The sequence below is a fragment of the Trachinotus anak genome, unplaced genomic scaffold, assembly GCF_046630095.1.
Source record: "Trachinotus anak isolate AG129_WGS33_773 ecotype Australia unplaced genomic scaffold, CSIRO_AGI_Tana_v1 ptg000021l, whole genome shotgun sequence".
NCBI lineage: Eukaryota > Metazoa > Chordata > Actinopteri > Carangiformes > Carangidae > Trachinotus > Trachinotus anak.
In genome coordinates, this window is record NW_027273872.1 from 21,283,046 (window position 1) to 21,295,208 (window position 12,163).

Here is a 12,163-nt window from a genome sequence, read left to right on the forward strand (position 1 = left end):
GAAGTCAACCTCAAGGCCAAACAGTGTGGCAACTGTTGAATAAAGCAACAAGTTCACGCCAACAAAACACAAAATAGTTTTGCCAACAGGTGTGCGTGAGCTAATAGTTCACACAAGGGAGTGCATGAATTGTAAAGCAGCACATAATCCTCGGACGCTACAGACCGCAGTGGAATGTAAACATGAATTTTCTAACCTGCTTGAGACATTTGACATTTTCTGCCGTGCTTGAAATATTTTTACTCTAGTATCAGCTGTATGGAAGAATAGAGTTACATAACTCTTTTGAATTCATTTTCTCTATTGTGAAACTGTTGCCGTCATAATTTATGTATATTTGGGTTCAAAGTTCAGTTTAGTTAATGGCAAAACCTGGTGGAAAATAATGTGGGCGGTGAGCAGCAATGGAAATAATGTTGCTCTGTGCAGCGTCCAACCTATGCTTTCGGTGTGAAAGCCCTGTAAGAGGTTTTTCTGCAATGTGACAAGGTCGCACTGCTTCTGTGTAATCATTATGTCACTGCTGTAAGACTCTGCTTGTCAGGAAATGTAGACATAGGTCACTTACGCATTTGAACAAATGTTTTTTTTCGGTAAAGACAGTCTGGAATGTGATGAGACAGCTCCTTCCAGACAGAATGAGGACTCAGCTGTCAAACACCAAAAATGATTTAAACAAAACTCAAAATAGTTGCTGATTTTACTAAAAACTGATCAAACTATGTTCACCGGGTCCTGTCTTGACCTATAGACATGAGTTATATAAACTATAGCCCAAAATATGATCTCAGTTTTGGCCTGATGGTGACACTGGAAGGGCCGGTGGAAATTTACAACCAAAAACAGGTACTTTGGTGCTGAGGTGCTGGTCTGAAATTCAGACATTGCAATATTTGTACCTGTTCCACGGTTAAGAAATGTAGAAAAACTGCTTATTTATTTATTTATTTTTGTCCTAGTGGCTGAGAAATGATTTTTTTTTTTACATTGATCAGACTCATGGAAAAGTAATTTTGAGCCAAAAATGTCAGGCTAAAGAAAAAAAGATAAATATAAAGATATATTCAAACATGACTTGAGTTTGATGACAGTGGGTCATTGTATTGCACTCATTGCTGTGCAATGTTATGTGGCTGCTTAAGTCTTCGAGTAGAAAAAACTATCCATCTCAGTAAGTAGGTAGTCTGCGTCCTAATCACTATGGGTCAGAGGAGGACTCATAGATATTCTGGGAGGAAATAGTCAGCCCACTGCCAAGATTTCCTAAGGACCAAAGAAAATATAGCCAGTGGGCTTAGTAGAGGCAAATTTATGCTGACTTAAAACAAGGCTCCACCTGTAAAATGCCCGCAATTCAAGTAATGTATTAGGTAGAACACTACACGGACTGACAGCTACCTTGTTTGTAGTCGGAGTGTGTAGGGTAGCTTCAGAGAGATTACTGAAGCTCGCTGTGTGTGTAATGAAGTCCTGAGTCAATAAGAGATGCAGGCTCAAGGCCAAAGGCTGAGCCTGTGCATCAAAGGTGCTACGTTTGTGGGAGTCCATGTGTTTGTGCATGCTTGTTTTTGATTGACAGCCTCTGGGTCCCTGGACCTACTCTTCTTCTCCCAGCGAATTGAGTTAGTTATGGGTGTCTTGTTAAAAGTATGTCAGGCTGTCAACATCAGCGTGATCATGGGAAATGTGACACGCGTGTCCCTTTAACTGGTCGAGATGGCCGCTGCTGGCAGCTGGCCTGTCAACCTCCACTGGGAGGCTGGCAAGGTGACAGGAGGAGTGGAGCTATGCCACTGTGGAGGAATAAATTGCATTTACTCGAGGTGAATGCCCAACACACACACACATACACACACACATACACAAATGGAAGCGTTTGTATCGGTCAGGGGGAGTGAATGAGGTTCTGATGAGCGGAGAGATAGTGAACTTGTGCCCATACAGGTCGTTTCTACCTTGATTCTTTAAACACACTGACAGAAAGATGAAGAAGAAGAGTGATGGTGGCAGGCACAGTTTGGCTTGGCAGTCCAATTGAACCTGCTTGCGTGAGAGTGGGGAGGTGGTGGGAGTGGGAGGGGAAGGGGGTCGGCTGTTGTTATGGGGATAGGAAAACAGAGCCAGTAAATGTTTGCACCTGGGTACCATTATCACCTGCAGCTCTCAGGCAAGCCATGCCAGAGCTCCATCCAAAGAAGCACTCACACTGTTCTTTTGGAAAATTTGGAGGCAAAGGCAGCTTTCTGTGATACAGACTGTACTGGAGATGCCGCTGGCTCAGTTGCTGTGATGTCTTTGTATGTGGGGAAACTTTGTTTGGGTGGAAACTGCACATACAGATTTGCAATCCTTAGTAGTTTATTGCCTCTTTTCCACTTTTTCAGTCGTTAAAACATTTGTTTCCTCCCATCTGATCCCGTTTCCTCTTTCTGCCACTGCACAGCCTTCCTGACTTGTTGTTGTGATGGCGTGTTTGGTAAAAAGAGCCTCTATTGATAGACCTCCTTGTGTTTGTTTGACGTTCTAAACAGTGCAACATAATCTGCAGACGCTTTGCACTGATCCAAACCCCCTCAGCCTTTCATGGAGTTTTCTAGTCCAAAGCATTTCAATTGCTTTTATAATTGAGTTTGTCTGCTGCCTGTGTGATTGCTTTGGATCTCTCTTTTGCTATCAAACAAGGCAATTACTGCCAAGTCGCACATTTTCACAAAAAAAAAAAAAAAAAAAATTATTTGCACAGAAATTAGCATTCACTACTGCAAAATGTCCCTCCAGTTTTCTGCATGCTCACAATGTCTCGCCTCACCATACATGTGTTGTCGGGAACTACCAGCTCAAAAAAAACAAAAAAAAAAAGCAGGCAGCTATCAATAATTAATTAATACGGGTTAATATGTTAACAAACTTATAGTGCTTGATAATTAGATGAGCCACAGTGTCTGATTCAGACTTAATTACTAAGCCACTGTCTGTTCTGTGGGGCTTTAATGAATAATTAATTACAAGAAGCATGAATTATTTCTGCTTACCAAAGATCTACCAGAAATACACGCCCGTCCTCTTTTGTGGTGCTATCTCGTATTGATTGATGATAAGTGTTTGATTGGGGAAAATAAGAGCCACTGGAAAAAGACGTGTACTACTACCACTACAGTAGTGCAGTCCCTCGATGTGTGTGTCATAGATCACGAAGCAGTATGTGATGTAGAATATATGGAGGGAACGCTTTCAAAAGCTCACATACTCATACTCTCAGTCTCACACACACACACACACACACACAGAGTATCAGTTTGGTGCATAGTGCCGTTTCACAGTGCTGAGATTGAGTGAACAGGTTTAATTTCCCCCCTCAGTGTCTTCACAAAAGTTGGTGTGTGCATGCGTGTGTGTGGGTGTGGGTGGGTGGGAGTGTGAATTTCTCATCTGCAGACGCTCTGATTTATCCTCTCTATATTTGCATATGTGCACAATGTGATTAACTGCCATGCCTTATCTTTTCGCCTAGCTACTTCACCGCACGCATGCATGCACACATGCTCGCACGCGGGCTTGCACCCGTCAACATGCGCACACGTTCACATGTATTCACACGTTCACATACAAACAAGCATTGTGCGTTCTCAAGGAGAAATGATGAAAGGGAACAGTAAACCACACAGCCAGCTACAGACTCTTTGAAACAGTGTGTGTTGTTCAGTTTCACTTACAGTTGGACTGTAGCAGTTTGTGAACCCTCCAGGCTTTGCCCAGCTAATGTGGCTGACTTTATTTATGGCCCGGGTCCCTCACAGGGGCCAGTTGTGCAGGTGAAGCTGTCTATTTGTCTACATTCGCTTGTCAGTCACACACAGTTACTCTGTACAGAAACGCCATAGGCCATAATCAGCTACAGCTAGCATCATTTAGATGCTGTAATAATATGTCAGTCCATATCATTAACACCCACTGAGCCTGGGGATATGGGAGGGCAGATTGAATGACTTCTTCCTCAGGCTGCTGGCAATCTCTGTGTGTGCACGTGTGTGTGTGTGTGTGTGTGTGTGTGTGTGTGCCCGATTCACCCCTGTGTGCACATGCTGCGGTTGTGTGGGTGTAAAAGTTTTCAGGTATAAATGGAACTCCCATAAGTGCACATGTTATGCCTGCTCCTCCGTACGCAGATCCTGTCCCGTGCAGAACGTGTGCTCATTTTGCACTGATGTGGTCGTTCCACCGGCTGACAGGCAACCATGTGTTTGTTTTCTGTACAATTTTACACCTCTTCTTGTTATTATCCATACAGGCGGCTCTCTCAGTAACTTTGCTGTCAACATTCAAAAGGTGAAAGAACTGTAGAAGAGAAACTTGAACAACACCAGAAGGCTGACTTCCTGCATTCTTGAGGGCTCAGGTGTTAGCAGTCAGTATGCACTACGCACATGCACCACATCCTGATGTTACTGCATCCCAACAGGGCTGTCTGCTGTTATGGCTAAATAAGACATATAATCCACAACCTATCTTAAGTTTAGTCTTTCTAACTTCATCTAATTTCTCACCCTACACCTTTCCTCACCTCTCCCTTGCTCTCTGCTTGGAAAATCCCTGGTGGCTCCTTCTCTTCAAATAGCTGTAATCAACACTGATGCTCTGTAAGACCCCTCTCCAAGGCATTAATCAGATTGGATTGTGTTGTGATGCCACAGGGGGCCGTTATAACTGATATTCTTTTGACAAGGACAGAGAACAAAGAGATTCTTTGATTGAGAGTGATTGGCCTGTAATGGTTAATTGAAGCAATGCTTCATCATGTCCCTTTGTCTCATCAGCACCTCTCTCCTCTTTCCCACCTCTTTTGGCACTGTCTGTCTTTTTCTCTTTGGCTGCGTTTGTCCCTAAATCTGAGCTGAATGCGAATAGCATCACTGTATCATCCTCTCCTTCAGTCCTCTCCTCTCCCCTCCCTTGTTTTTCCAAGGTCAGTGTAACTCAGTCTAATTCACTTTTCTTTGATGATAAAAATCCAGTCCCAACTTTAGCCAAATGTCCATCTCCCTCTGGAGTTAAGATTTATTGAAATAATTTTTCTACTGGTAGGTCTGCCAACTTCTAAACATGACTATCACAGCGCCAAGTCCACCCAGGGAGAAACTGTAAATCTTTTGATATCTTGTGAGTATCCATCGGCTATATGGAGGGGCTGTAGCATGCAACTGTTAAACCAGCACACAGCGCTGCAGGAAATCCAGCCGCTGACACAGAGAATGCGGACTAATTTACCGCCTTTTCAATAAACAAGGCGAAATACTCTTAAACAACACATAAACTGTTGTGAATTGTTTTGCCAATGCCCAAGAATAATAGCAATTGTTCTACATTGTTACGCCTGTGTGAGGATAAGTAAGTCAGTCGAGTCCTGTATTTATTGTTGATGATAGATTGGCAGCTATTTCGAAGCTGCTTGTGTGGAACATAAGACATGCAAAGAAAGAAAGAAAGAATAAAAGGAATTTAGGATGGAAGTCAACAGAAGTGAAGCAGAGGAGACGAAAGACAAATATCCAGGGACAGAGTGGAGGAGGACAGAAATCAGTATTGAGAGTGAGTCCTGGCTGCCTCGATATGTCCTTGTGCAGGATTTATGAGCTCTAAGATCAGGGACAAGTTTAGGGTGCTAGGAGGAGGAATGGATGGGAAAGTGAAAGGAAAGGAGAAAGGATCCGAGGATGGTGCTACAACAGGGAGAACGCGCTGAATTTCAGACCTAAGTAGGCTCAGACTTCACTGTGGGTTGAGACGTCCCTCCTGCATAATACCAGGTGACAGGAGGAGAAATGGCAAGGCCGAGAGGAACACGAGAACGAATAAAAAATGGGCTGAACAGAAGGAGACGGAGCCCAGACATTACTGAAGGGTCAAAGGCCACTGATTTGATTAGCACTTGCAAGAGAAGGTAGTGCAGCAACAAAAAGAAAGCAAAGGACGACAAGAAAAAAAAACAAGTAGAGGGGAAGAGTGGGCAAAAGAGAGCAGTAGAAGATCAAGTTAGGAAGGATGGAGAGCGGAGGTAAGGTAGAGGAGGGGAGCAAAGGTGTTGGTGAGGCAGGGGGGTGAGGCTGTGCGGGTGGTGTAATCTGTCTGTGTCAGAGGGATGATGAAGGGGCCAGGAGGGAGAGCTCTGCAGTTCACCTTCTGGCCTCTGGAGGAAACACACTGACCCTGGCCCTCCCCCTGCCCACCTCTCCTCTCCACCTGCACGATTTATGACTCTCAGGGTTGATCCAGGGTTGCTCGCTTTGAGGACATTTGTGAATCTAGTTGTGGTGTGTGGTGTGTGGTGGTGTGCTGTGTTTGCATGTTTGTCTGTGTTTATGTGCGTGTGAGTGTGTGCACATGTTGAATGAAATCACCTGTAAAGAAAGCCATTGTATGTCAAGGAGGATGAGATCTTATTGCTGCCCAGGGAAAAGAGAGGTAGTGATTTCTATCCATGGGCTCAGAGGGTGAGCATAGACACATCCCCACATAATCCAGTATGACAGAGTATGAAAGGAGAAAGACTGACAGGAGGAGGGGAAAAAATCAAGGGAAATGGGAAGAGATGACTGAATGAGGGAAGAGTAGCTGGAGCTGTGTCTTGTCCATTTTTATTATGATGTGCTGGCACCGTTGCATGGTCAGATTGCTCTTTGAATCTTATTCAGACGGTTCCGTCTTTCTCTAATGTGGGTAGTGCTGGGAAAGCAGCCAGACCTGCTATATCTAGAATTAAAATTCAGTCAGTCGACAGAACTTTAATGAACAACAATCTTGATAGTGTAATTTAGTAATAATATCAAATAGTCACTGGTTCCCGCTTCCCTTCTGCTTTCCTCTGTTTCATATTATGGATTATATCTTTCGATAATGGACTGTTGGTTGAACAAAACAAGCAATTTGAAGATTTTACCTTGTGTACTGGGATATTGCATTTTTTTTCTCATTTGAAATCTTTTTTTTCTCCTTTCATTCATCTATTATTATCTTTCATATCTTGGTTCATTCTCACCACTCTAATCAGTCTGTTCTCCAGCTGCAGCAGGCAGCTGTTCTCAGCACAAAAAACTCTAATAAAACCAACTGCACACTACCTTGAGAGAACCAAAGGGCAGCCAAAGAAATTAAGCATCTAGTTAGTGAACAGAGTAAAACATTTAACAGCTAAAGAGCCAGATATTGTATTTCCCTCAGGAGTTGGTGGAGAGCAAAGCATATTGGGCGTGTCCTTCGTGGTATTGTATTGCACCATTTAGTTTTGTGATTGATTGTTGCATCTCCATTAAGTCCTTTAAGGCATGCTTGGGATAAACTCCCCATGACTGTGTGATAAACCATAAATAAAATGTATTTTAAATGGGACCGTCATGAGCCACATGTATTGGATATGGCAGGTAGGAATACTGAAATATGGCTTATTTTGGCAGATGCTAAGTGAAAGCAATCAAGGAGAATTGGCAGCGTACGGCATGAGAGGTGAGGGTAGAGTCATGGAATATTATTGCTGAGAGGTTGAGTCAAAGGGCTATTCTCTGTATGGAGATGAGACGGGGATGAAGGTCGCTCCTCATCCATAACAGATGATTCATAGTCTGCCCTGACCTTTAGTACCTGGACTTACCTCTCTCCCCGTCCCTCTGCTTGCTGTCTACTGCAGGCCTCCACTGCAAGGAGAGTTCAAGTGTATGCTGCTCATAGCAAAACCTTCTGGCAAAGCCTGTGTTCATACATGCTGCACAAATACAGGCGAGCATATGCTCACATGCACATTGGTGGGAGCACATTTATAATGCACATTTACGCAGGTTTTAAATGTCAAAAGTTCACTGCAGCACCCTGCTCACATCTAATGTGACAAATAACTTCTTCCTCCAGTTGCATTGTTCTAATCCCTTTAGTGGGCTCTGGAATGGAAATATAATTACATTTCTGTGGTGCAGTGCCTTTGATAAGACAGCCGCTTGCTGAGCTGAATGTCTAACTGAGTTGGATGCCTCTCCGAAACCCTCTCCTCTCTCCACTTTACTTCTCTCCCTTAGTCACTCCTCCCCACCTCTTCTCTTCTCCCCACTCTCTCATACTCTCTTTCACGATTTTTTTCAGCTTCTCCCTTTTTGTTCTCTCACCCCCACTCGCTCCCTCTGTCATCTCCAAAAGCTCATTCTGCCTCTCTCTCTCTCTCTCACCCGCCCAGGTATTGCGGTGGATAAAAGAGGTGTTGTCTACTTCGTTGATGGCACCACCATTCAGAAGATTAATGAGAGGGGTTTGCTCTCCACTGTGATTGGCTCAAACGGACTTATGTCGACGCAGCCACTAAGCTGTGATGCACGCATGGACATCAGCCAGGTAAGAATGCAGTCAAGTTTAAATGACTGCCACGTGTTTTGCTCTGAAATATGCTTCATCCTCCACATCTAAGTGTTGTTTAAATTATTTCTAAGGAAAAAAAAAGTCCCTTGCATGTGTTTTGTCAACTAATAAAGTAATTAATTCTAAAAGGAGACAGGTCACAAACTACGTGTTTATTTGTTGTGCCAATCTAAATTGCCTTGCCTCTTTTATAGAAAGTCTTAATGGCTTCTTAAAGGTGTGTGTGTGTGTGTCTGTGTGTCTGTGTGTGAGAGTGAGAGAGTGCACTGTAAGACCAAAGACAGCCACTGTACAGATTTGATCAGCCAGCCCTCAGATCATGCTGCTGACTTATCAGGCCTATTAGAGCACAAGGTGAATTAAACATGAACTGCTGGCTCTATACAGGGATCTCTGCCCACACATAGTGATGCAAGTGTGTGTGTATGTGCTTGTATGTACGTGTATGTTAATATGCGTTTTCAGCCCAGGTGAACTCCCAGTGGTGCTCTTATACAGTATGTCTGTAAAGGGGCCTATGTTACCCAGCAGTCCTCTTTGTAAGTCATTGGCCTCTGTAGCACGTCTGATTGCCTCCAGTCCCGTTCCTCCTCCATCCGTTTGCTCTTATAAACTGCTTTAACATCTGTCTGGCGTCACTATTGATGAACACTGATGACTGATGGCTAGACAGAAATCACTGCAGGTATTTATCCTAATTACTGACTGTGTGTGTTAGTTGAGTTGATCTGAAATTCTTCTCACTTCTTGTTAAACAAACTACACTGATACACCAGCTTTTGTTCATATTTTTATAAATACGTTTTTTCTTTTAAATCGCACATTTAGGGATGAAACCACTTCTTGACATATGCTGTGCGTGCTGCATTTTTTTTTTTTTTTTTTTTTTCAACAAGCCCACATACAATAAAGTTGGTTGTTAACAATTTTAGCCATCAACCCTTTTGCTGAATTCAGCATTTGGGAGGATCCATTGTGCTGTTAAGTTTGTAATCCACTCAGAAAGTGGAGGTTAGCAAGCTAGGCTGACTAGCTTTCTAGTTAGCCTTGCTTGCTAATTTTCGCACTAATTCTCACCTTTCTGTAATGTTGTTTCAACACCTACTAAATCATCTGCAGCTCCTATACACTCAGCAGCTAGCTAGCAAGCCTCCTCACAGTGCCATATGATTCAATACACAACACAGAGCAGCTAGCTAGTATTAGCTGTCTCCCATTCAAGGAACCAAATGTGCCATTGGCAAACAACCAGACTGTAACCACAGCCCTCTGCATATTACCCTATGATTTGAGGCACGACACGGAGTAGCCGACATATGGAGTCATGAAATAACATACACAGTGCTCAAATCACAGATGGTGCTCATCAACAGCCAAAAACATCGTTCAGTTGATTAACTGCCTGTGTAGGCGCTGGAGTTAAAATGATATACTGAACATTTTTTGGTGCAAACCAGTGATTGAACTAAATATAATTTACTCAAGTAGTGTACTTAAGTACACACCCAGGTTCCAGGTCCGGCTTGCATTGTTCCCAACCCTAACTCCTATCCCTGCAGGTGGTGACCTCACAGAGTGAGATAGGCTTGAGGTGCTCGAACATCCGGAGGGAGCTCGGAGTCAAACCACTCCTCCTGAGGAGCTAGTTGAGGTGGTTCTCGCTGATTAGAAAATGAGGTTGCCTTCAAGGCGCCTTACATTGGAGGACTTCAGGGCGCGTCCAACTGGTAGGAGACCTCGGGGCAGACCCAGAACACATTGGAGAGATTACACATGTCGAGTCAAGTCAAGTCGAACTTATTATCCCACCAGAGAAAATTTGATCGCAGCCAAGCTTTTAAAAAGAAGACAAATTCAGTGATAAAAAACACAGAAACATGGTCTGGGAACGCCTCAGGATCCCCCAGGGTGAGCTGGAAATGTTGGTAGGGAGCGGGACCCTGGGCTGCCACTGTGACATGTCCCTGAATAAGCGGTAGAAAATGGATAGATGGACAGTATACTGAAGTATTATTCAGTATATAGCTTGTACTTGCCATAATCATTTCCGTTTTGTGCTACTTTATATTTCTGCTCCACTACATTTAAGAGACAAATATTGTACTTTTTGCTCCACCACATTTTTGACAACTATAGTTACGACTTACTTACTGTTGTAGATTAAAATTTCACATAAAATATAATGAATTATTACAGGTTAAACTAACCAACGGTGTATACACGTCATTTACAAAATGAGTACTTTTACTTTTAATACTTTAAGTGCATTTTTGTAATACTTATGATCCTTTATGCAAGAGTGAATGCAGGACTTATACTCATAAGTATTTCAATATTTCTTCCACCACTGGTCCCCACACACACAGATACTGCACCAATCAAATGAATCAAAACTATCAATTTAAAAGAAAGAAAAAAAGAGAAACATAAAATTGTTTTTTGTTTTTTTGACTAAGTTTGACCAAGTCAGTATTAAATCAAAAGCAACCACCAGAATATGTGTACTTTTCTTGGCTAAAATTAATTTAAATTCCAGTTTGACTTTTAATTTAGCAGAGCTCAACCTGACTTGTAAAAGTGATCACCTGGCAACACTGCAAAGTTCAATATCACAAGCAGGGAAGATTTGATGTGTGTCCACCTCTCCTCTCTCATTTGACAGAGCCTATAATTGGACATGTCAGTGGCAATTTAACATGATCCATTTATTTACCAATCTATCCTCAGAGTCATCAATCACCTCACTGATCCCTCAGATGCGCCGCCACGTTTTCATAGCAGATGCAGCTCACAGTTTGAGCGTTTGTGTGTGCGATAGAGAGATGGTGATGTGGGTGTCCGTGCGCTAGTGTAGGCTTGTCTGTCTTTGACCCCTGCAGTGTTAGCGGACAGGTTGTGCTATTTGAGCAGGCGGCGATCACGGTTATTGGTTGACATTTGGAACAGTGCAGAGGCAAGCCAGTGTGAGTCTTGAATAAACACAGGGAAGGCTCCCTGCCCGCTACTGACCTTTGCATGAGCAGGGAGGGTCAGGAGGCCTAATGCTATGTTATTAAGGAGATATTATTTGTATCAGCTGTACCTGACTCATGTGGGCGATCGCCACCAAAGCTTTCATGTTCTTTTGTTCTCATTGCAGTTACTGTACATATGGTGTGTGTGTGTGTGTGTGTGTGTGTGTGTGTGTGTGTGTGTGTGTGTTCCACAGGTACGTCTAGAGTGGCCAACAGATCTGGCTATCAACCCACTGGACAACTCCCTCTACATCCTGGACAACAACATTGTCCTACAGGTAGAGAAACAGTACTAAACACACACAAAAAGAAACAGCGAATAAATTCTAAACCTGTTTCCTATCCAAGCTTATGCTTTTGTGTGAGACACTGGCAGTATATGTTTAATTAATATTTCTTGCAAATTGCAGCGCTGTCATTTTAGGTGCATTCAGAGTGAGTGTGGCTGCATAAAAGAGAGGAAGGGAGCAACTTGTCAAAAAAAAAACAAATATGCTATGTCACTCCGATTTTGCTTATGACCCAAAAACACACTAAACACTCACCACAAAATGAATGAACTACCTGTTTGTTGTGTGAAAATTATTGAGTCATTAAACAAAGCAGGCTCTCGAAGTTTAACACACTGGATCAACAAACCTGTATAGTCAGTGGTTGATTATTTTAACCAAAAACAAATACCAGACCTACAGCTGTTGTAACTTTTTACATTCTGCCTCTCAATCACTTAGATAATACATGATAGTGTTTGTCTT

The 12,163-nt window shown here is 42.9% G+C and overlaps 1 protein-coding gene across 2 annotated transcripts in view; it reads left to right on the forward strand.

Moving 5' to 3' along the window:
- tenm1 (teneurin transmembrane protein 1) overlaps nucleotides 1-12,163 on the forward strand; it is a 167,856-nt gene that overhangs the window by 133,448 nt on the left and 22,245 nt on the right. For both annotated transcript variants that reach the window (XM_071506672.1, XM_071506674.1), the window contains 2 exons: nucleotides 8,216-8,370; nucleotides 11,603-11,686. In XM_071506672.1, coding sequence (XP_071362773.1) covers nucleotides 8,216-8,370; nucleotides 11,603-11,686 — 239 coding nt within the window. The remainder of the gene's footprint in view (nucleotides 1-8,215; nucleotides 8,371-11,602; nucleotides 11,687-12,163) is intronic.